Source organism: Jaculus jaculus, chromosome 4 (genome assembly GCF_020740685.1).
Source record: "Jaculus jaculus isolate mJacJac1 chromosome 4, mJacJac1.mat.Y.cur, whole genome shotgun sequence".
NCBI lineage: Eukaryota > Metazoa > Chordata > Mammalia > Rodentia > Dipodidae > Jaculus > Jaculus jaculus.
Window position 1 is genome coordinate 159,817,397 of NC_059105.1, and position 23,321 is coordinate 159,840,717.

General features: G+C 40.7%; 1 protein-coding gene, 1 non-coding gene and 1 pseudogene across 4 annotated transcripts in view; 2 read left to right on the top strand and 1 right to left on the bottom strand.

Moving 5' to 3' along the window:
- Positions 1–20,441, top strand: part of Kpna1 (karyopherin subunit alpha 1) — a 58,520-nt gene extending 38,079 nt beyond the window's left edge. For all 3 annotated transcript variants that reach the window (XM_045147097.1, XM_045147098.1, XM_045147099.1), the window contains exons 6-14: positions 35–166; positions 2,060–2,148; positions 2,432–2,531; positions 3,499–3,662; positions 5,793–5,871; positions 11,158–11,283; positions 13,338–13,465; positions 16,131–16,309; positions 16,631–20,441. In XM_045147097.1, coding sequence (XP_045003032.1) covers positions 35–166; positions 2,060–2,148; positions 2,432–2,531; positions 3,499–3,662; positions 5,793–5,871; positions 11,158–11,283; positions 13,338–13,465; positions 16,131–16,309; positions 16,631–16,818 — 1,185 coding nt within the window. In that variant the 3' untranslated portion in view covers positions 16,819–20,441. The remainder of the gene's footprint in view (positions 1–34; positions 167–2,059; positions 2,149–2,431; positions 2,532–3,498; positions 3,663–5,792; positions 5,872–11,157; positions 11,284–13,337; positions 13,466–16,130; positions 16,310–16,630) is intronic.
- LOC123460448 lies at positions 4,367–4,474 on the bottom strand. Its single transcript, XR_006637009.1, has one exon. It is a non-coding gene; the product is annotated as a U6 spliceosomal RNA (small nuclear RNA).
- LOC123460563 lies at positions 5,583–5,723 on the top strand (annotated as a pseudogene).
- Positions 20,442–23,321: the final 2,880 nt, after the last annotated feature.

Here is a 23,321-nt window from a genome sequence, read left to right on the forward strand (position 1 = left end):
AGTAAAATAATGAAAATTGTTTTTATTTTCATAGTTTGAATCAGCTTGGGTACTGACAAATATTGCTTCAGGAAATTCTCTTCAGACCCGGATTGTAATTCAGGCAGGAGCAGTACCCATCTTCATAGAGTTGCTCAGCTCAGAGTTTGAAGATGTCCAGGAACAGGTAAAAAATTACCATAAATAACGAGAAGCAGATGAAATTTCTTCTTCAGTCATATTTGGAACCTGAGTTTTAAACATGGGAATTTTATAATCCATAGCTTGTCTCAGGTGTTAGAAGTATAAATTTAACCAAAACAGAAAAAGGTTTAATGAAATAATTCATTTATTTAGTCACAGTTCCTTGTAGGCATTTAATTTTTTTTTCTTTTTGAAAATGGGTAGGCCTGAGTGTCTAGCCACTGCACATTTACTCCAGACGCATGTACCACCTTGTGCATCTGGCATTATGTGGGTACTGAGGAGCTGAACCTTGGTCCTTAGGCTTTTTAGGCAAGTGCCTGAACCCCTGAGCCATCTCTCTAGTCCCCACAGCCACTTACAGTTTATTTTTTCCTCCCAGCCCTGGAGTGCTACATTTTCAAAAAAACTTTCTTTCTTTCATCTGCCTCTTATTAATATATTTGTAATCAGAGAGAGAGAGAAAGAACAGGCATACCAGGTCTCTTGTTACTGCAAAGGAATTGCAGATGTATGCATGTGACATTGTGCACCTTGCTTTACATGCTGTGGCAGACAGCTTAGATGAATTTCCAGACCAGACACAGTTATGGAATAAGGGATTTATTGAAGCTTACAGATCTAGGGGAAGTTCCATAATGGCAGAAGAAGCTGGCCCTGCTTTCACAGGTCCAAACAGAGAGAGAAGCTACAAGTGATATCACTCAGCACACTTCATGAAGTCCAGGTGAAACTAAGGTACACTTTGTGTATCTTTAGATTGGAATTTCAAACCCACTACCACACCATTTGCCCTGCAACCCTCCTCCAGCCAGGTGGCTGCAGATCCAAACTACAAACTAATAAAACACTGAATATATTGGGGGCCATGTACTCAAACTACCATACATAGGCACTGGGGAATTGAACCCAGGCTGTTAGGCTCTGCAAGCAATCACCTTAACTGCAGAGCTATCTCTCCAGCCCAGTCCTTCAGTTCTTACCTTACATAAGTATTCTTTCTCTTTATCTCTTTTCTCTTTACCTCCCTCCCTTCCTTCTTCCTTTCTCTTTTTTTATTGAGGTAGAGTATAACTCTAGCCCAGGCTGTCCTAGAAAACTCTATAGTTGCAGACAGGCCTCAAATTTACAGGGATCTTTCTAACTGCCTCCTTAGTGTTGGGATTAAAGGTGTACACCACCACACCTGACCTTATAGCTATATTTTTATTTATTCTTTATTTTTAAATTATTTTCAAGGAGGGAGGGAGGGAGGAGAGAGCGTGTGCCAGGATTTATAGCCTCTAAACAAAACTCCAGATGCATGTGCCACTTTGTGCTTACTGGCTTCATAGTACTGGGGAATTGAACCTAAGGCTTTGCAGTCAAGTACCCTAACAGCTGAGCCATTTCTCTAGCCACTAGCTGTACTTTTATAACTCTGGGTGCATGTATGTATGTGTATATATATGTGTGTGTGTGTGTTTCCTTGTATTTTATAGAAGTATTTTACTATTTGAGAGAAAGAGGCTGAGGGGGGGAGGAAAATATGGGTATGCCAGGATGTCTAGCCACTGCAAATGAACTCTAGATGCATGTGCCACCTTGTTCACCTGGCCCCTCTTTGTATTAATCTCTAGTGTTACTATTGGAGTATTCATTGCTATTTCAGAAAAAGATAGCAAACTTAAGTTTTTTATTACTGCCAGCCTTAGCAAATCTGTAAGGACAAATTGCTATGAAATAAGTTTGATTTTTTTTTTCTTTTATGGTTTTATTGAGGTATAATTGACATAAATTGCTTATAAAGTGTTACTTTGGTATGCTACCATATTTTAAAAGGTACTATGAATAAATTAAATTATAAAATTGTCATTAATGAATAATTGTTTCATAGGCAGTCTGGGCTCTTGGCAACATTGCTGGAGATAGTACCATGTGCCGGGACTATGTATTAGACTGCAATATCCTCCCCCCTCTTTTGCAGTAAGTTTTTCGTTTTCTTGTTTTTGAAAGTAATAAAGCTATGGGAAATATTATCATTGAAAGTTGATTTGGGTTTCCTTTCTTGTTAACTTGTTAAATTATTTCTGCAAGCAAGTGACCTATTTTACTACAACACAAAAATTCTGAATTAGTTGTTTGGAATTAGTAATGTATTATTGTCCTACAAAAAAGTCTCCTTTAGTAATCTTAATTTAGCATCTATCTTATGTGATCAGAGAACTATTATTTTATTTAATTTACCTTTGGAACATTATACTTACAGGTTATTTTCAAAGCAAAATCGCTTGACTATGACACGGAATGCAGTATGGGCGTTATCTAATCTCTGTAGAGGGAAAAGTCCACCTCCAGAATTTGCAAAGGTAAACACTATGCTTGTGGGAAATTGGCAGGGGAAAAAAAAAGCAAACTTTTTTTCTTTTAAGAGAAAGCAAGAGGGAGAGAATTGTCATGCCAGGGCCTCAGTTACTAGTTGAACTCCACATGTGCCACCTATTGGGCATGTATAACTTTGCGCTTGCCTCACCTTTGTGCATCTGGCCTATGTGGGATCTGAAGAGAGTTCAAACATTGGTTCTTAGGTTTTGCAGGCAGGTGACTTAACCACTAAGCAATTTCTCCAGCCCTTTTTTGTTTGTTTGTTTACAAGTTTGTTTTGTTTTTGAGGTTAGGGTCTCACTATAGCCCAGCATGATCCTCCTACTTTTGCCTCCCAAGTTCTGGGATTAAAGGTGTGCACCACCATGCCCCGATAAAAATACTCTTACAATGTTCATGGAAAGATAGTTGTATTTATTTATTTGCAAGTAGACAGAGACAGAATGGGTACACCAGGGTCTTTCAGCTGCTGCAAACAAACTCCAAATGGGTGTGCATTAGGCTTTGCAGGCTAGCGCCTTAACTGCTGAGCTGTTGGCTCAACCCTGGAAAGATACTTTGTAATAAAGTTTTTTTTTAGAGTTAGAAATTGTACTGGTTTGCAGAGAGTGGACTTTTGATAGTTTGCTTTCAGTTTCATTATCCATCAAAAGTTCCATATTAATCCTAGAGCCTTTGCTCTTTTTTTTTGAGAGAGAGAAAGATAGATGAGAGAGAATGGGCTTGCTGGGCCTCCAGTCCCTGCAAATGAACTCCAGATGCATGTGCCACCTTGTGCATCTGGCTTATGTGGGTCCTGGGGAATTGAACCTGTTTGGTTTTCGGAGGTAGGGTCACACTCTAGTACAGTTTGACCTTCTGAGTGTGCTGGGATTAAAGGTTTGCACCACTGAACCTCGCTCACTTTTCTTTTTTGATTCTGTTGAATTTATAGCCATTTTTCTTTTATAGGTTTCTCCCTGCCTGAATGTCCTTTCCTGGTTGCTGTTTGTGAGTGATACCGATGTACTGGCTGATGCTTGTTGGGCCCTTTCCTATCTATCAGATGGCCCCAACGATAAGATCCAAGCAGTCATCGATGCAGGAGTATGCAGGAGGCTTGTGGAGCTATTGATGTAAGTTACCTTTTAAGAGAGTACATCTGATTTCCATCTAGTTTCTTTTTTTGGTTTTTCGAAGTAAGGTCTTGCTATAGCCCAGGCTGACTTGGAACTCATATGAAGTCTCAGATGCCCTTAGACTACATGGTGATCTTCCTGCCTCTACCTCCTGAGTGCTGGGATTAAAGGTGTGTGTCACCACACCCAACAAATATATATGTTATTTTGTTTATTTGTTTGCTTTTTAGGCAAGCCCAACAGACTAGACTTTTTTAATGCAAGACAGAATTGGTACACCAGGGCCTCAGCCACTGTAATTGAATTCCAGATGCATGTGCCACCTTTTCGTTTGTCATTTGAGAACTCCTCCTTCATTTGCTGTTCTCAGGCCTTCAGCAGAAATATTTGAAAACTTTGTTCTGTTAATTCTAGCCTGCACTGGATGACTCAATTAGCCACTGGAGATCAGAAAACCTGTTGCCATGAAAGGGTTATTTATTTTTCTTATTTAGAATTTTGCATATTGTTTTACTATTTATAATGGCCAGTGATGATAGTGTAAAAGATTTGCTCACAGCATAAATAATTTGAGACTATATTAATCAAACTAAATTAATACTTTCAAGAAAATGACTGCTATAATGAAGTGGTACAATTACAAGCCACATGGAAATAATCTTTTGTATCCTTTATTTGACAGATTATCAAATGAATTTTTTAAAATAATGGCATGCTTCACAAATTTACGTGTCGTCCTTGTACAGGAGCCATTGCTTAGCTTTTGTGTATTATTCCAATTTTAGTATATGTGCTGCAAATTTGAGCACCAAATCTTTAAAAATGTGTGTGTGTGTGTGTAATTTCTTAAATTTATTCTTTTTTTTGGCGGGGGTGGGGAGAATGGGCGCACTGGGCCCTCTGTCCACTGCAAACAAACTCCAGACGCATGTGTCCCCTAGTGCAACTGGCTAATGTGGGTCCTGGGGAATCAAACCTGAGTCCTTTGGCTTTGCTGGCAAATGCTTAACCATTGAGCCATCCCTCCAGCCCAAATCTTAAAAGTTTTAAGTGTGTTCACCCTTCTGAGAGAAGAGGGCCTTTATAGGAAAGCTAAAGGATCATGACTTATTAGTAGTTAATTTCTGTCTTGAAACAGATAAAACAAGCCTTGTGGAATTTTTTTTGGTCAGTGAGACAGCTTTCCAGGTGTGGTAGAGTTGAGTATTTGAGATGTGAGTTCTTTCATGTTTAAGTTCAACTGTTGACATGTTTCATTCTGTTTACATTAGATTGACTTTTTCATTGTGTAAAAATATTTTCTATTCCTCTTCATAATCTGAGTAACCGTAGAAGACCAGGCAGGAGGATAATAAAGCCTCTGCTAAAAGGTGGGAGGGAAAAAAATGGAATCTAAAGTTCTCCAGAGTTATGGGAAAAAATACTAGGAAAGAATGGCTATTTGTTATGTTTTTCCCTCTTAAAAAGTAAAGGAAAGACTGGGCATGGTGTTGTGTGCCTTTAGTATCAGCACTCGGGCGGCAGAGGTAGGAAGATCGCCTTGAGTTTGAGGCCACCCTGAGACTACAGGGTGAATTCCAGGTTAGCCTGGGCTAGAGTGAGACCCTTCCTCGAAAAAATGCAACAGCCAGGCATGGTGGAACGTGCCTTTAATCTCAGCACTCAGGAGGCAGAGGTAGGAGAATTGCCATGAGTTCAAGATGACCCTGAGACTACATAGTGAATTCCAGGTCAGCCTAGGCTAGAGTGAGACTCTACCTTGAAAAACCAAAAGAGAGAGAGAAATTAATGGGTATTAAACCATGTATCATGGTTGATTTCTGTTAATAACCATAATCCTAAGGTACCTTTCTGTACTAAAATCTTGTCAGAACATTCCTGTTTTGGATTTTAGCTCTTAAGAAAAGAGTAGGATTGATTCTCACCTGGCAGGGGAGACCCATGATCATAAAGGTGGTTTCCCCAGGGTGAGGCTTATCCATTGCACTCTGAGCGTGCTGACCCTGCAGTCTCCCCCACTGTGGAGATTCATCTGCATAACTTGTGCTGGTGGGCCTTAAAAAGAAAAAGGAGAGAGAGACTATGGATGGAACTCTTGGCTATAACATTTCTTTTTTGCGGTTGCAGGCATAATGATTATAAAGTGGTTTCTCCTGCTTTACGGGCTGTGGGAAACATTGTCACAGGCGATGATATTCAGACACAGGTATGGATAAGTAGAATTTTGTTCACACACAGTACTCTGAACTTCATGAGCATGTTTCTGTTACATTAAATTCCACATTCAGGATAACTGACGCTTTGTTTCACCAATATATGTTAATCTTAATACCTTCTGTTTCTCTTTGTTGACCTATTGTAGCAATTTTGATAAGACTTTTTTGGAGGGTGGGCCCTTCCGAGGTCGGGTCTCACTGTAGCTCAGGCTGACCTGGAATTCACTTTGTAGTCTCAAGGTGGCCTTGTACTCACGATGATCCTCCTATCTCTGCCTCCTCAGTGCTGGGATTAAAGATGTGCGCCACCAGGCCTGGTTCATGACAGACTTTTTACTTGGGTCAAACAAATTTGTTTTCTCTTATGTTCCTCCCTTGCTTGCTCCCTCCCTCTTTCCCCTCTTCATCCTTTTCCTCATTTCTGCCCTCTATCTCATTTGCCCTTTCTATTCCCGTGTATGTGTTCATATGTTAGTATGGGTGTATGTGGCCCATACAGCTTGGATGGAGGTCAGAGGACACTTTCAAACCCCCCTTGTCTGCTTACCTTGTTTGAAGCAAGGTTTCTCTTGATCTTGTTCTGCTGCTGCTGTTTTGCTGTGCTCACTGAAACCTAGGAAGCTTTCCTGTCTCCGCCTCATATCTTGGGATCCTAGTGCTGGGGCTCCAGCAGTCTGCCACAACTTCTGGCTGTTTACGTGGAGTTTGTAGCCGTTCCCTTCACCTTGCTGGGACAAAGTGTCTAACCTAAAGCGGCTTGTGAGGGGAAAGGATTTATTTCAGGCTTGCAGTTTCGAGGAAAGTGGCTCACCTCCTCAAACATCTGAAACAGAGAACAGTAAATATGTCCTGGCTTTGAAGAGTCCAGTAGACTAGACTCCTCAACCCCTACATGCACCCTCAGCACTGCTTCTAAGCAGGCTCCACTCCTGAACACGCGCAGCTGTCCACTGAGTGGGAAGCGTAATCAAAAATGCCTGAAGGCCACGCCTTTATCCCAGCGCCCTGTAGGCCGAGGTGGGAGGGTTGGAGGTTCTGAGGATCGCAGTTGAGTTTGAGGCCAGTGTGGGACTACACAGTGGGTTCCAGGTCAACCTGAGATAGAGTGAGACCCTATTTTGGGGAGAGGGGAACACACAAAGTAACTAATAGTGATGCTCTTTGAGGAGAGTTGTCAAGAGAGGTATAGGAAAGGGATGGGCGTTTTCTTAACTGTGCAGTTCTTTATGTGTTCTGAATTTTTGAGTCATACTAGTTGATTTACTTTGATGCCTAGTATGTGTTAGGTCCTTGGTTCAGTTCCTGCCGCCACACAAGAAGATGCTTCTCTCTTTTCTCCCACACGTTTGTTCTGTGTTTTTGCCTTGCTTGTTTCTTAAGTACCTCTGAGCCTCCTCCGCTCTGAGCTGCAGCACCTTTGCATGGCACACCTGCCTTGCCCCCGTCCCGCCCACCGCCGCTTCAGTGTGTACGCCGCGCCAGCAGTGGCTTCTATTCTGTCTTTGTGTTGCTGCCCTTTTCTTTGTGAAACTGTGTTCCAAGCCTCCTCCTTTTATCAGCACTAACTATAATGAATTGTAATTAGTGAGTCCTTAGGTGCATTAATTGTCCTGAAAGTCACTGACAGAATGTCTAACAAAAATATTTTCAAGGAGAACAAGTTACCCTCCCTTCCCCCGTTCAGGTGGTTTCATCTGTGGTTGTTTGGTGCTATGTTCTGGGCCCAGTGTGAGGCAGAGCGTTACAGGAGCATCTTTACCTTATGTCCAGGAAGCAGAGAGAAGAGCAGAATGGAGACCCAGTGTAACCTTTAAAGACATACTTCTGTGAGTTCTAGACCATTCTGCCTCAGAGAAGAGGGAAGGGAAATAGAGAGGGAGAGATTGATTATTGGAGGGAATGAAGTTGGTGTTTTGTTTTGTTTTAGAGGGATTATAATAGAGCCACATCCCAGTGGAATGAAGGGCCAGAACCTAAGGTCAAGTCCCATGTCTTACTAGTTTGTAAGATGTTTCACCTTGCTTGTATCTGCTTGTCTTATAATTTGTCTTCTAACCTTCACAAAGCAAGTTCCAAGTCTTGATTTTTTTTTCTTTCCATCTATAACTGTTCTCTTATCTATTTACACTTGAAACATGACAGTCATATCTGGGTTTTCTTTTCTTTTTTTTAAATTTTTTGTTGTTATTTATTTACTTGAGAGCGACAGACAGAGAGAATGCGCACCCCAGGGTCTCTGGCCACTGCAAACGAACTCCAGATGCATGCGCCTCCTTGTGCATCTGGCTTACGTGGGTCCTGGGGAATGGAGCCTCGAACCAGGGTCCTTAGGCTTCACAGGCAAGCGCCTAACCACTAAGCCATCTCTCCAGCCCAAATAAGCAGGCTAACCTGGAATTCACTGTGTAGTACCAGGGTGGCCTCAAACTCACAGTGATCCTCCTACCTCTGCCTCCCGAGTGCTGGGATTAAAGGCGTGCGCCACCACACCCGGCTTTCATATCTGGTTTTTCCTCCCACACAGTGTATAGTACGTTACCAAGTGTTAATGATTCTCATTGTTGTGTTTATGTAGAAATATTTTTTATTTGGTTCCTGTCTTCTCACCCACAGTGGTTTTCGCTGATCCTCCTGATGTATCATCCTACTCTGTTTACTTCTGTTTGTTTTTTCCCGGGCAGATACACAGAAACACATATTCACCTGATCTGGCAGCAGTAGACTGAGGATTGGGTTCTGTGCACATCTAGTTTGGTGACCAATGGATATACTGTGGTTATTTCCAGAAGCACAACTCAGTTTCCTCTTAGTAATAGTGAGCTTCTGTAGTGTCTACAGTAATGCACCCTGAAACAGATTTCTCCCTCAAAATTTTAGTCTCATTGTTCTTTTTGTTTTGCTTTTTACCAAAGCCAAGGTTTCACTCTGGTCCAGGCTGCCTTTGAAATCTCTACCCCAGGCTATCATCAAACTCACAGATCCTCCAACTTCTGCTTTTAGAGTGCTAGGATTTGAGGTGTGCGCCAACATGCCTAGCATAAATTTAAACTTGAATACTCTTTTTTTCCCCCCATGTATTATCTTTAAATTTCTAACATTTATTTTCAAAACTATTTTTGTGACATCTTTTAGCTTTTTGTCAGGCTTGTTTTGGCTCTCCTTAAATTTTTTTTTCTTAAGGTGGGAAGAGGGTGCATGCTTTTAGTCCCAACCCTTGGGAATTAGTGGTAAAAGGATCTCTGAGTTTCAGGACATTCTGAGACTTCTGACTGAATTCCAGGTCAGCCTGGAACCTCAAAAAAGTTTTTTTTTTTTTTTCCTTAATATTCATTTTATTTTATTTTATTTTTTTGCACGCATAGACAGGGAGGGAGTGGGTGTGGTGAGCATGGGCCCTAGGCTCATTTTTCAAACCTAACAATGCTCTATGATGTAGTTAACAAACAACACATACTTAAGTGCTTCATAGAATACAAAGAATAAAAAATAAAAATACACAACATATGGAGCTGGGCATAGTGGTGCACACCTTTAATCCCAGCACTCAGTAGGCAGAAGTAGGATGGCCATGGGTTCAAGGCCACCCTGAGACTGGCTTCATAGTGAATTCTAGGTCAGGCTGGGCTAGTGTGAGACCCTACCTCAAAACAAACAAAAACAGAAAAAGACAGTATATAACCAACTATCAAACCTACAAAGGCTGAATTAAGATGAGTACACATGGGAAAGCAAATCCAATTAATACTGATAATAATCCCAGATCCTGGAGTATAAGTGACTTCATTTTCCTGTTTGTTAAATTTTCTAAAATGAAAAAATATTTGAGTGCTGGAGAGATTGCACAGTGGTTAAAGCATTTGCTTACAAAGCTTGACAGCCTGGGTTTGCTCCCTTAGTACTCACATAAAGCCAGAGGCGGAGTGACATCTGGAGTTTGTTTGCAATGGTTAGAGGCTATGGCATGAGCGCTCACTCTCTCTCTCCCCGCCCTCCGCGTCTCTCCCTCCCTCCCTCCCTCCCTCCCTCTCTACCTAACAAATAAACTAAAATTATTTAAGGAAAAAAAAAAGAGTCTACTCTTCACTTTCTGGTCTCTGGTTATATTTACCTATCCAGAAGACTTAGCTGTAGGGATAGGAAGTTTAATCAGAAATTATGTTCTCATTACTAATATTATTATAGGTGTGTTTTATTGGATTTTCAGCATCACTATACTGGTCATGTTGGTTGCAAGTTTGAATTACAGATGTGGACCACTGCATCTGTCTCATTAGCTCTTTTTTTTTTTTTTTTTTTTTTTGATTTTTTGAGGTAGTGTCTCATTCTGGTCTAGGCTGACCTGCAATTAACTATATGTAGTCCCAGGCTGGCCTTGAACTCACAGTGATCCTCCTAAGTGCTGGGATTAAAAGTGTGCGCCATCACACCGTGGCATCATTGCCATATTTCATGAAGTACAATTTTAGCCTGTGTATACAGTGAAACTGGTTTGATAATCTTAGAAACCAGTTTGCTCTAAGTAGCACTAAATACTATTTTGGAGTGGGGCAGGTTTTCACTGTATCTCAGGCTGACCTAGAAGTCACTCTGTAGCCCCACATAGCTTCAGACTTACAGCAGTCCTACATCAGCCTCTTCCCTTCCCTTCCCAAGTGTTGGGATTAGAGGTCCACTTCCATACCTGGCTTCTAAATTTCTTTTCTTTTTTTTCGAGGTAGGGTCTCACTCTGGCCCTGGCTGACCTGGAATTTACTATGTAGTCTCAGGTGGCCTTGAACTCACGATAATTCTCCTACCTCTGCCTCTGGAGTGCTGGGATTAAAGGCGTATGCCACCATACCTGGAAAGACTAAATTTTTTTTAAGTATTTATAGGTGGGTGTGGTGGGTCACACCTTTAATCCCAGCACTTGGGAGGCAGAAGTAGGATCACCATGAGTTTGAGGCCAACCTGAAACTACCTCAAAAAACCAAAACAGTTATATTTGTGTGTCTGGGTATGGGATTGCCAGGTCTTCAAGCAAGCACCTTTAACTGCTGAGCCATCTCTGTAACTCCCCAGAGTACTTTTTTTCTGTACATAAAGTTATTTTCTAATTTTGAAAGATTTTTTTCTCTGCATTTTTCCTAAAATAAATTCTTTGATTTAAAGATTTGCTTATTACTTGTAAGGTGGGCAGAGGAAGGTCCAGGAGTTCAAGACCAGCTTGGGCAAAAAATTAAAATAAATTGAATTGAACCTTGTACTAAACAGGACATTTGAATGTTTTCTTGTAGGTAATTTTGAATTGCTCAGCTCTTCAGAGTTTATTACATTTGCTCAGTAGCCCAAAGGAATCGATCAAAAAGGAAGCATGTTGGACAATATCTAATATCACTGCTGGAAATAGGGCCCAGATCCAGGTGATGTCATTGTACCTGTCTTTCTATTTGTGTAATGATATAATTTTTGTTTTTTTTGTCAGCCCTTAAAATATGTATTATCTTGAGTTTGCAATTTCAAAATGTTCTGATGGACTTTATGCTAAATCAAGTAAACAATTTTTCGTGGGACCCATATGTTAGATTGCTTTTTTTTTTTCCTTGTGAGCCTTTGGAGGTGTGTTTTTCTTTTAAACAACTATCTGCCTTTTTGCTTTTGCCCTTCTGTCCATGGGAAACTTAGCCAAGTGGAAGGCAAACAGTTGGCCCGTCCATTATTAAGGATGGAATAGCAGCTTAGAAAACAGAGAATTCAAGCATAAGCATAAAATTTTAAAAATATTTTATTTCTTTATTGGGGGAGAGAGAGGGAGGCACATATAGAGAAAATGGATTTTCCAGGGCCTTCAGCTACTGCAAATGAACCCCAGACACATGTGCCACCTTGTGCATCTGGCTTATGTATGTCCTGGGGAATTGAACCTTGGTCCTTTGGCTTTTTGGACAAGCACCCTAGCCCCTAAACCATATCTCCAGCCTAATATATATACATATACATATACATATACATACACACACACACACACACACACTTATAAATTTTTTGTGCATTTTTATTTATTTATTTGAGAGTGACAGAGAATGGGCACAACAGGGCCTCCAGCTACTGCAAATGAACTCCAGATGCGTGATCCCCCTTATGCATTGGCTATCATGGGTCCTGGGGAATCGAGCCTCGTTTACAGGCAAGAAGCTTAACCGCTAAGCCATCTCTCCAGCCACAGCCCAATATTGTTATTTCTTTCTTTCTTTCTTTATTTGGGTACACCAGGGCCTCCTGCCACCACAAACTCCAGATGCATGCATCATTTTGTTTCTGGCATTATGTGGGGACTCCATTCTAGGCCAGCAGGCTTTACAGACGAGCACCTTTTACCAGTGAGCCACCTTCCCAGTCCAGTATAAGATTTTTTAAAGATCATGTGTTAGCTAACTTTTTGGGATAGACAAAAGCAACTTAAGGAAGAAAGAATGGGTTATTTTTGCTTAGTCCATTGTGATGGGAAGGGGGAGGTGTGACACAGAGAGGGGTGAATACTGCTCCTTAGTTTGCTTTCTTTCTTTCTTTCTTTCTTTTTTTTTTTTTTGATTGATAACATAGTTTTTTTGAGGTAGGGGCTCACTCTAGCCCAGGGTGACCTGGAATTCACTATATAGTTCTAGGGTGGCCTTGAACTCACAGTGATCCTCCTACCTCTGCCTCCCAAGTGCTTGGGTTAAAGGTATGCACCTCAGTCCTGGCTACTGTATTATTTTTATTCAATCTAGCACCCTAGCCCCTGTAATGATAGCCCCTGCAGTTGAAGGTGGATCCTCCCACCTCATATAACCTAAACCAGAAACTTCCACAGACATTCCCCAAGGTACTAAACCTTATCATGAAGACAAGATTATCTTAAATGATGAGACTGGGATGCAGATAAATTTGCTCAAGGATATCTCCAGGAAATGACAGGCTCTTTCTGTCAGTGAACTTTGCTGGATTCTTTCATTGGCATAACAGAGTTCTTAAGCAGAAAAGCATGACAGGACATCCCTAAACAGCTGACTTAGGGACTGATATTTACAGTCTTTGCCATTTGTCCTGAACCCATGAGACTCAGCTGTGGTTGATTGCTTGCCACAGTCACCCTGTAATGTAGAACTTCTCGTTTTCCTGATAAAGGAAATATACCGATCCATGTTGGGTTCCCGAGCCAATATATAAAATGGCAAAAAATAACATGAGTGTTAGTATGTAAGTGGGATTGAGTGAAAGTATGTCATCCAATTAATGAGGAATTCTGATAGGCACATTGGGAAGTGGGTAGCTTAAAATAGGATGGTGGTAATGATTCTAAAAGATAGGAAAAGGTAATCTGAGGTATTTACAGTGATAAGGAGGTATGTCATTAGTGTAGATGAAAGTTCAAATGGAATATTTTAATCTTATTTCTTTTTCCATTGAAAAAAATTTTTTTTTTTTAAAATTTTAGACTGTGATAGATGCCAACATTTTCCCAGCACTTATTAGTATATTGCAAACTGCTGAGTTTCGGACAAGAAAAGAAGCTGCTTGGGCCGTCACAAATGCGACCTCTGGAGGGTCAGCGGAACAGATCAAGTAAGTGCTAGATAGCCACGTAGCATCTTGCAATTTAAATGCAAAATGACCATCTAACGTCTCTTCCCCAATATAAAGTAGTAAGGTGAGAGATTATTGGCTGTTTAATTTAGCCCTTTAGGTAATGTTCTGATATACTCAAATATACATCGGTTCACTCTTCCGCTCTCCCCCCACCCCGTGTGTGTGTGTGTGTGTGTGTGTGTCTATGTCTGTCTTTGCAAGGATAGAGAGAGAATGGGTGCACCAGGGCCTTTTGACACACTGTAAAGGAACTGCAGATGCATGTGCCGTTTTATGCATCTGGCTTTACATGGGTATTAGGGAATCAAACCCAGAACTTCGTGCTTTGCAAGCAATTGTCTTAACTGCTGAGCCATCTGTCCAGCCCCAATTTCTTCTATTTTAGGTGTGTTTCTCCCCTCTGCCTGCTCCCCCCCCCCCCCCCGGGGTTTGTTTGGCTACTTTTTTGAGGTAGGGTTGCGCTAGCCCAAGCTGACTTGAAATTCACTCTGTAGTCTCAGGATGGCCTCAAACTCACAGCTATCCTCCCACCTCTGCCTCCCAAATCAACAAATGAAGCTCATGTAGATGTTTTTCCTGGTATCTTACGAGTTTTGTAGTTTTGCATGTTGTATTTTAGGGTTTTGACCTCTGAATTAGTTTTTGTTTTATGTTTTATATTTGGTTCTTTAAGAGTGTCTCAATGTGAGGCTGGGCGTGGTGGCACATGCCTTTTATCCCATCACTTGGGAGGCAGAGGTAGGAGGATCACCAAGAGTTCGAGTCCAGCCTGAGACAACATAGTGAGTTTCCAGGTCAGCTTGGGCTAGTGTGAAACCCTACCTCGAAAAACAAAACAACAAAAAATAAATAAATTAGGGCTGGAGGGATGGCTTAGCAGTTAAGGTGTTTGCCTGCAAAGCCAAAAGACCCAGGTTTGATTCCCCAGGACCCATGTTAGCCAGATGCACAAGGGAACGCACTTATTCTCTCACTCTCTCAAATAAATAAATAAATAAATAAATAAATAAATAAATAAATAAATAAGAAAAGAATGTCTCACTCTGAAGCCTAGGGTAGCCCAAATCCCAATAAGGCAGTTCTTTTCTCCATTAAACTTCATTTGCTCTTTTGCCAAAGATAGGTTAATTACATTTTTATGAGTGGGTTTCTGGGCTATTTGTTTTATTTTTCCAGTATTGTACTGTCTTGATTAGTGTTACTTTATTATCTTAAGATCAGGTAATATCACCTTCCAGCTTTGTATTTCAGTATTTCATTAGCATTTTTGGATTTTTTGGCTTTTCATATAAACTTCAGAGTTAGTTTTTTGGGATTCATAAAACATCATCCTGAGAGTTCTAAGCGGTGGCACACACCTGTAGTCTCAGCAGTTAGGAGGCTAAAGTAGGACTGCCATGAGTTTGAGGCCAGTCTGGTTCTACATAGTGAGTTTCAGGTCATCCTGGCCTAGAGTGAAATCAGACCTCAAAAAAAAAAAAGGTGGGGCTGAAGGGATGGCTTAGCATTTGAGGCATTTGCCTACAAAGCCAAAGGACCCAAGTTCTATTCCCCAGGACCCATGTTAGCCAGATACACAAGGGGGCACACACATCTGGAGTTTGTTTGCAGTGGCTGGAGGCCAAATAAAACATTTGTTTTTTAAAAAAAGTATGGGACTGGAGAGATGGCCCAGCATTTAAGGCACTTGCCTGCAAAACCTAACGACCTGGCTTCAGTTCCCCAGTATCCACATAAAACCAGATGCACAAAGTAGTGCATGTATCTGGAGTTCATTTGCAATGGCTAGAGGCCCTGGTGCACCCATGCCCCCCTTCCTTGCAAATAAATAAAGTAGTTTAAAATATATTGGTTAGTGATAACCCTCTATTATAAGTAAGATATTAGATTATATGTCCTCTGATGGAGATATATTTCTTTCCTTAGTTTTTGGTGGGGAGAAGGGGTGATTCGAGTTAGCGTCTCATTCTAGCCCAGGCTGACCTGGCACTCACTGTAGTTCTAGGCTGGCTTTGACCTCATAGTGATCCTCCTACCTTTTCTTCCTGAGTGCTGGGGCCTGCACCATCACACCCGGCCTAGAAATGTATTTCTATGTTTAATTTATTTTGAGAGCAGCAGTAATAGTAAGTTCCAAAATGACACTATTCACACACAAATATACATACATACATACAATTCAGCTAGATCCCCTATATCTTTTTTTCAGAAACAACTTGAGAATGATATGACTATTTGCTATAAATATGATTTAGTAATGTTTCATTTCCACTGCAATTAATCCTAATTACATACCTGAATTAAAATTAAAATACAGGCTGAGGAGATGGCTCAGCAATTAAAAATGCTTGCTTGCAAGTAAATGTCAGATGGTTGCACAAATTTTTTGTATCTGGGTTAAGTGGGTGTCTTGGGAATTGAACCCCAGCCAATAGGCTGTGCAAGGGTTTACCTTTAGCCACTTGATCCATCTTTTCAGCCCCAGCCCCCTTGGTGAATTCTTTTGAACCTATATTACGATAAAGTTCTATAGTTGACTTGGTGTCTATTTTATTTATTTAACTTGCAAGGTGACTCTTTCAGACTTTCATAAAGTTTAACAAATTTTACATGACTGAAGCTGTTCTTTATGTTACTTCAGGTACTTGGTAGAACTGGGTTGCATCAAGCCGCTTTGTGATCTCCTCACAGTCATGGACTCCAAGATTGTACAGGTTGCCCTTAATGGCTTAGAAAACATCCTGAGGCTTGGAGAACAAGAAGCCAAAAGAAATGGCACTGGCATTAACCCCTATTGTGCTTTGATTGAAGAAGCTTATGGTAAGACACGTCTACAGAAGCAGCTTATGGATAAGATAAATTAGGCTAGAGCCCAGTGCAGGCGTTAGTATTAGGCAGAGAATGATAACGGTGACTGTTTACAGAAACTGCTACTTCTGCAGAGTAGATGTTGCTTGCGTATATATTTGAGATGCCAGTTTATAATACTAGCCTTCAGATGTAATTCCAACATTCACTTGTGTACTAATATAAAGCATGGGCTTTATAAGTGCAAATCTTTGTTTACAATAAGGGAGAAGACATGCAAAATATGGCTCATCAGAATTTTCAGTTACAACTTCCCTCTATTCTTTCTTTTAGGTCTAGATAAAATTGAATTTCTACAGAGTCATGAAAACCAGGAGATCTACCAGAAGGCCTTTGATCTTATTGAGCATTACTTTGGGACCGAAGATGAGGACAGCAGCATTGCACCCCAGGTTGACCTTAGCCAGCAGCAGTACATCTTCCAGCAGTGTGAGGCTCCTATGGAAGGTTTCCAGCTTTGAAGCAATATTCTGTTTTCCTGTTCCTGTGTCACACCAGGCTACCCAGTTGAGTCCTCTTGTGGAGCCCAAAGTCCTCATGGAGCTAATTTCTCAAATGTTTTCCATAATACTGTTTGCGCTCGTTTGCTTGCCTTGCGCACCTGCTCTCTTACACACATCTGGAAAACCTCTGGCTCTCTATGGTGGAATACCCTTGTAATAGAAGGGTAACCAGAACGGCCCACTCATGGAAAAATCCCTAAGCTTTGGAGATCCGCATTTATATTAGAGTCATGGGAATATACACATATTAATGTGGCTCCCTTTTTTGTGGGGGAAAAAAGAGGACTCCTCCTCATTCCCTTTAAGTGGGGAAAACTAATGACATTAAAAGATAAAACTAAACCTTTATCTTGGATTTCACACAACTACTTGCAACAAGGGAGATGTTTAGACTTGTGTATACTTCTGAGTACCTTTCATGAGTTCTTCCACAGTGAACCCTTGGATTACCTGGTGGCATTTTCTAGCCAGATTTGCATTAATCCTTCCTGATACCGGATGGTTTTCTTTACTCTATTGGAGCCATTCTTCAGGTGTTAAAGTTAAACCATCCACTCCCTCACCTTCAGCCTTCAGTGAATGTGCTTTCTAGTTGTCAGGAATGCTGAAGAAGTAACACTTTGACTCTCACACGTGATACTGGCTTGCAGATTCCCTAAAATCCGAACGGGGAGGAGCACATAGTAATTTCTATGGTTTTTTGCTTCTCTTGGGTTTTCTGTATCTTAGTTTTGGAAGTGGTTCAGTTCCAATGCTGGTATGAAGATTTAAAGTCCTTATTGAAACCATATCCTGTAATTCAATAAAAAGAGTAAGAAGAAAACCAGACCCTTCACTTTCCCCAGATTCTACCAGTGTGACTAGAGGTTATGTTTCTGCATTATAACAGATGTTCAGGCTTTGTGGTCCTGACCAAGGTCCTTGGTAAATTGGAGTTCACCTTAGGTGCTTTTCCTCTTTGTGACTGGCAGGTAACATGTTTTAAAGGTAACTGAGGGATTTTCTTCCTTGGTCATGTGCAACTTGGTCCTGGTGTATCCATGATCTTTGTAATGTAGCATCTTCCTCTTCAATATGACCTGCTAAACAATCAGGGCAGTGGTCTTTTTCTGATAACCTCAGTGCCCCCTAGTCATTTTATTTCATCTCCTCCTAGCGCCCTACCTCCCCCTAGTCAAAAGTGTCCACCTCCTGGCGCACTTAATGATGACTGCAATCTGTACCTGCAAGTGGCGCTTCCAGTGCTGTGTTCGCTGATCCACACTTGTGCTTGGACTAGAACGGGAAAGAAAAAAATTAATTGCCAAGAGAACTGCAAATGAGTTCAATACGACTTCTTGGTGCTAGTTGGCCATCTTGGCTCAATGTTGGGACACAATATCAGAGAAGATTTTTTTTGATGCTGTTCCGTTCAAAGTGAATTCTGAAGGAAGAGTTGCTCCATTCTGTTTCAGAGTATACCCTTTAAAACCTCTTCTAGAATTCTTTATAACCCCAAAGTGTAAAACTATTTGGAAGTTGCCCCTGACAAGCTATTACACATCTCTGGCAAATCCTGCTGAATGGAAGGATATTCAGAGCTTTCATACCTCATCGTGATGTTATTTACGCAGCCAACTTATATGACCTGATTTACTTTTAAAAATCCACCTCTCTCAAATTAGAAAGATTCAGAGACAAAGGACATTGATCAGCCAAGAGTGTGATGCGTTCCTCGCCTCTAGTCTCTAATTGTTTCTGTGCTCTGAGATGGATACCGTCTGATGTCTGTTGTTGATGGAGCAGCCACTACAAAAACTAGTCCACTCCCGTCTGTCCTGTTAACTTTCTAGTGCTGCTTTGTGCTGAGAGACCTGTTAGTTTACTGCACTTGACTTGTACAAGACTGATTCTTTGTAATTTTAGGACAAATTAGGTAGTTAATTTAAAGAACTTTCAATGTTGCCTTTACATCACATAAAAATACATCTTCTTTCAGAAGGGTAATAGAAGCACTGATTCATAGTAAAACTTTTGTTTTTAGCTTTGATCTTTTTGTGGCTGATTTTTTTTAATTGTAAATTACTGGTAATACGCTATTTCTATAGAATGTTTTAAATTATGTACCTTCTATTGGATAGATAAAATCTTACCATCTTATAAACCAGTTTGAATGGAGAGAAATATTAAGCACACAGAGTTGTCTCCCTATGTTAGTGAGAGCATACAGTTAGAATTTTTGCTAGCAATTTAAGGTGTGTCAATGAATTAAAATCCATTTAAACAGCCTCATCTATTTTGTCTCAAATGGAAGAATTTTTCTTGCTCCTAACCCTAGAACTTCATGAACCCTAGTATCTGAACTTGAACTTTTAAATAATGATTTTTAAAATGTAAAGTTGGAATTGGCTTAAGTTAAATCACAGCATAATTCAGATGTCCTGGAGCTCAACATTGATAAAGCAGACTTTTTTCAACAAAAAAAGACACAAAACTACATTAGAAGTGGCTTTTTTTTTTGGCTTCTTTTTTTTTGTTTGTTTTGTTTTCTGAGGTAAGGTCTCTAGCTCAGCCTGACCTGGAATTCACTCTGTATTCTCAGACTGGCCTTGAACTCACGGTGATCCTCCTACCTCTGCCTCCCAAGTGCTAGGATTAAAGGCATGTGCCACCACTCCTGGCTCAGAAGTGGCATTTTTAGGGAGAAACTGCAAAACCTATTTTATTCTTTTGCCTGGTAGAATCTACTAATTTACTGTCAAACTATTGAATATTTTCATCAGAAAGATGTTACTCATAAAAGGAAATTAATTAAAACAGGTAAATTCTGGTGGTTTTTGTATACTGATCAGGGAGAAAGTGGATTTTTCTATTTGTTTTTCTTCTTTCTGTCTGTCTTTTTTGTTGTTGTTTGTTTTTCGGGGTAGGGTCTTGTTCTAGCCCAGGCTGATCTGGAATTCACTATGAAGTCTCAGGTTGGCTTTGAACTCATGGCAATCCTCCTACCTCTGCCTCCCGAGTGCTGGGATTAAAGGCACATACCACCACACCTGGTTTTCTTTTGTAATCCCTTCCTCCAAACTTAAATTCTTTGCACAGTAAACACAGCATTCAGAAGATTTAAAACGTAAAGGTACCTGGTATTTCAATGACTAGCTGGTAAATATGGTTGGGTGGAGAAATGCCACAGAAGGTAAAGATAATGGCAATGCAGGAAAGAGAAGACAGAGTTCCCTGTGGAACACTGTATGTCCCTAATCAAGTCCATTTTTGTATTGCCTTCAACAGCAGTGCTATTTTGGAAACTGTTGTCCCAGGGTTTTTTTTTTCCTTCCAGATAAAGTTGATGAATGGGCTTGTGGGTGGTTTTCACCCTTACTGTCTCAGAAGAAAAATTAGCACCTATCCCATAATAAATCTGAATTATTCCAAGTTGCTGCTGTTTATGCCTACAAAAAAATCTGTGAGTATATCAATTAAACTGTCAACCAAGACTCTCTGTTGTACATGACCACCTACTGGCAACTTTGATTTTATTTCTCTAGTGTTCAATAAACATTTCAGCTGTTTGAGTCCCAAACTTGGGGCTGCATTGTAAACAAGGTTTTCCTTGGATTATGAGATGTTTCTTTCTGATTGATTTTATGAAAATTGTCACATCAATTAGAAGCTGTTTTTAGGGATTGAATCTCTCTATTTAAATTTGAAACTGTTGTCTAAGGGTGGTATTCAGTAAAAAAAAGGGACTTTGAGTGAGGGGTATTTGCTTCCTACTTGCACACTGTATGCTACCTCTTACGGTCCAAAATGTGCTCATTTGCAGTGATGAGGGCTTATGTATGGAAGTTGCACATCTCAGCATTTTGACATAGTAAATTAATAGGGCCCCTCTCCTCCTTTGTGAGGTAAACAGAGTAAAAATCTGTCCAGTTGAATATTTTTGGGTTACCTTTCCTTGTTTTCCAAAGCTATAGAAAGGTAAAGTATTTGGAGACCAGATGTGACTCTATTGATTGTGACACGAACAATATTCTATCACATTATTTTTAGGGAAGGTTATGAGAATGTGTACTAGGCATCAATAATGTCTGATAAAGTATTTATATTAGTTACAAGTATTAAAGTACTGTTGAACATAAAATTCACCTATTTGAGGAAGAAAGAATTAAAGGCTATTAATGGAAAAGAAGTACTGTTTTCAATTAGGGTGGACATATTTGTTTTCCTATAGGTGAAATAAAAGAACTTGTCTTTATTTAGTGTCTATTAATGTAGATGTATTTGGCTAAGCGCTCTCCCTTGTTCCCAATTCTTCAGATGCTATTCCAGGTAGGTAATTATCACCGTAATGGAGATAAGGCAAACTTCTTATGAGAAGGCCACAGTCCACTAGGCGTGGCGGTGCATGCCTTTAATCCCAGCACTCAGGAGGCAGAGGTTGGGTGGTTGTGAGTTTGAGACCAGCCTGATACTACATAGTGAGTTCCAGGTTGGCCTGGGCTACAGTCAGATCCTACCTCACAAACAGCAAGTGCAAATAGTGCCAGACGTGGTAGTGTGTGCCTGTAATCCTGTCACCTGGAGGCAGAGAGGAACGCTGTGAGGTCAAGGCCAGCCTGGAACTCCCGAGTTGGTGCCAGGTCAATCTGGGATTGAAAAAACAAAAAATAATCCATTTGAGTTTAGGAACCGTTGTTGTTAAACTCATAGAAACAGGCTTTCATTCAAATGAAACCACATAAGGTACTGTCGGAAAAGGAAACTCTGGAATGAGTGAGTTGCTTTCTTGGGAAGCTGTGTCGTGGATGGGAACTTAGCACAGCCTACTTCTTCCTAAAGGAGTATTGTCCCACAGACATTTACTGTATTTGTTGTTGGGTGTTTCTGTTTACCTCAAGTCAGCTTTGCCAATCCGCGTCCTTTTTTCAAAGGGTTCTGACCCTTAGATATAGAATGGCCCTGATGATTCTTTGTATTTGAATGCAGTCTATCAAGCTTTGGTAAGTGCCTTGCATGTACTGATATTTTCAATGAATAATAAAATATACATTTATGTGATAGGAAAGGGTACTTGATTATGAAGGAAAATTCAAAGGAATCCCTTCATGCTGTTTGAAACCAGGATTAACAACTATTAAAGCAAAATGTCTAAACATCTAAGTGTTTCATGTACACACAAGGACCTTACATGTTCTGAAGGAAACGTTGTTATAGCAGAAGTTACTTCAAATAAAATAACTCTTGAAACCTGCTGGGGATATTCTGAAGGCTAAAACATAATCAGTATAATGTGTTTGATACTTGCTAGCAAAACCCATTTTTTCTGGTCTAGCTTAAAGTTAAAAAGTTGTGGTAAGGCCGGACAGATGACTCAGCAGTTAAGAACTTTGCCTGCAAAGCCTAGTGACCCAGGTTGGACTTCCCAGTACCCATGTGAGACAGATGTGTGAGGTGGAGCGTGTGTCTGGAGTTTGCAGTGGCTGGAAGCACTGATGTGCCATTTTCTCTCGTAAGTAGCAGGTGGTTAGGCTTGTTGGGGTTTTCCGTATTGACATGAGAACATCTATCTATCCCTGAAGTAAGTGATTATTATAAGTAGAAACAAAAAGATGGTGTGTTTCTTCACTCTATGACTCCTTCCCTCCCCATCTCTCTGTGACCAGGTATTTATTTCTAAAGAAGAAAAGATTGTAGCCTCATGTTTCTGTAGGCTGTGGCTTGTGGTACAGAATTATTGTTCTTAGAAATATAATGCATAGATGGGGTGATTGTTGCCCCTGACTCCCCAACATTTTGAAATTTCAAATCAGTATATGGTCTTTGTGATCATGAATGTTTGCAGAAAATTGAAGTTAAGCTTTACAGTTCTTTGTCCACATGGACTTAGCCAGTGGAGTCCAGAGAGGGTCTGATAACAGGAGTATGTAGAGGGTAAGGAGGAAGTCAAGCCCCCAAACTCCCTCCCCCCCCCCCCCAGGACCGGTTTTGAGAGGCCTGGGCTGTCAACTGTCAAAGTGAGTGTTTCCAAGGCTATTATTTGAGGGTGTGTGTGTATGCATGTATGTAGAGGTAGTAGGTTGTCCTGCTTTAGGTCAGGCTGACCTGGAACTCACTTTGTAGTCTCTTAACTGGTCTCTAACTCAGCATCCTGCCATCTCTGGCTCCCAAATCCTAGGATTAAAGGTGTGCACCACCACACCTGGCTCTAATGAATCTTGCTCTTGGAAGTTAGCAGTGACTATTCACTTGATAAGGACTGGTTTAAGTTTGTGGATTAATTAACTACTATGCTAATTTACCCCATTTGCATTTTTTTTAATTATTAGAGAAAGAGGCAGAGAAAGAATGGGCACCCCAGGGCCTGCAGCCACTGCAAACTCCTCCCTTGTGCATCTGGCTTACGTGGGACCTGGGGAATTGAACCAGGATCCTTTGGCTTTGTAGGCAAGAGCCTTAACCGCTAAGCCATCTCTTAAGTCCTC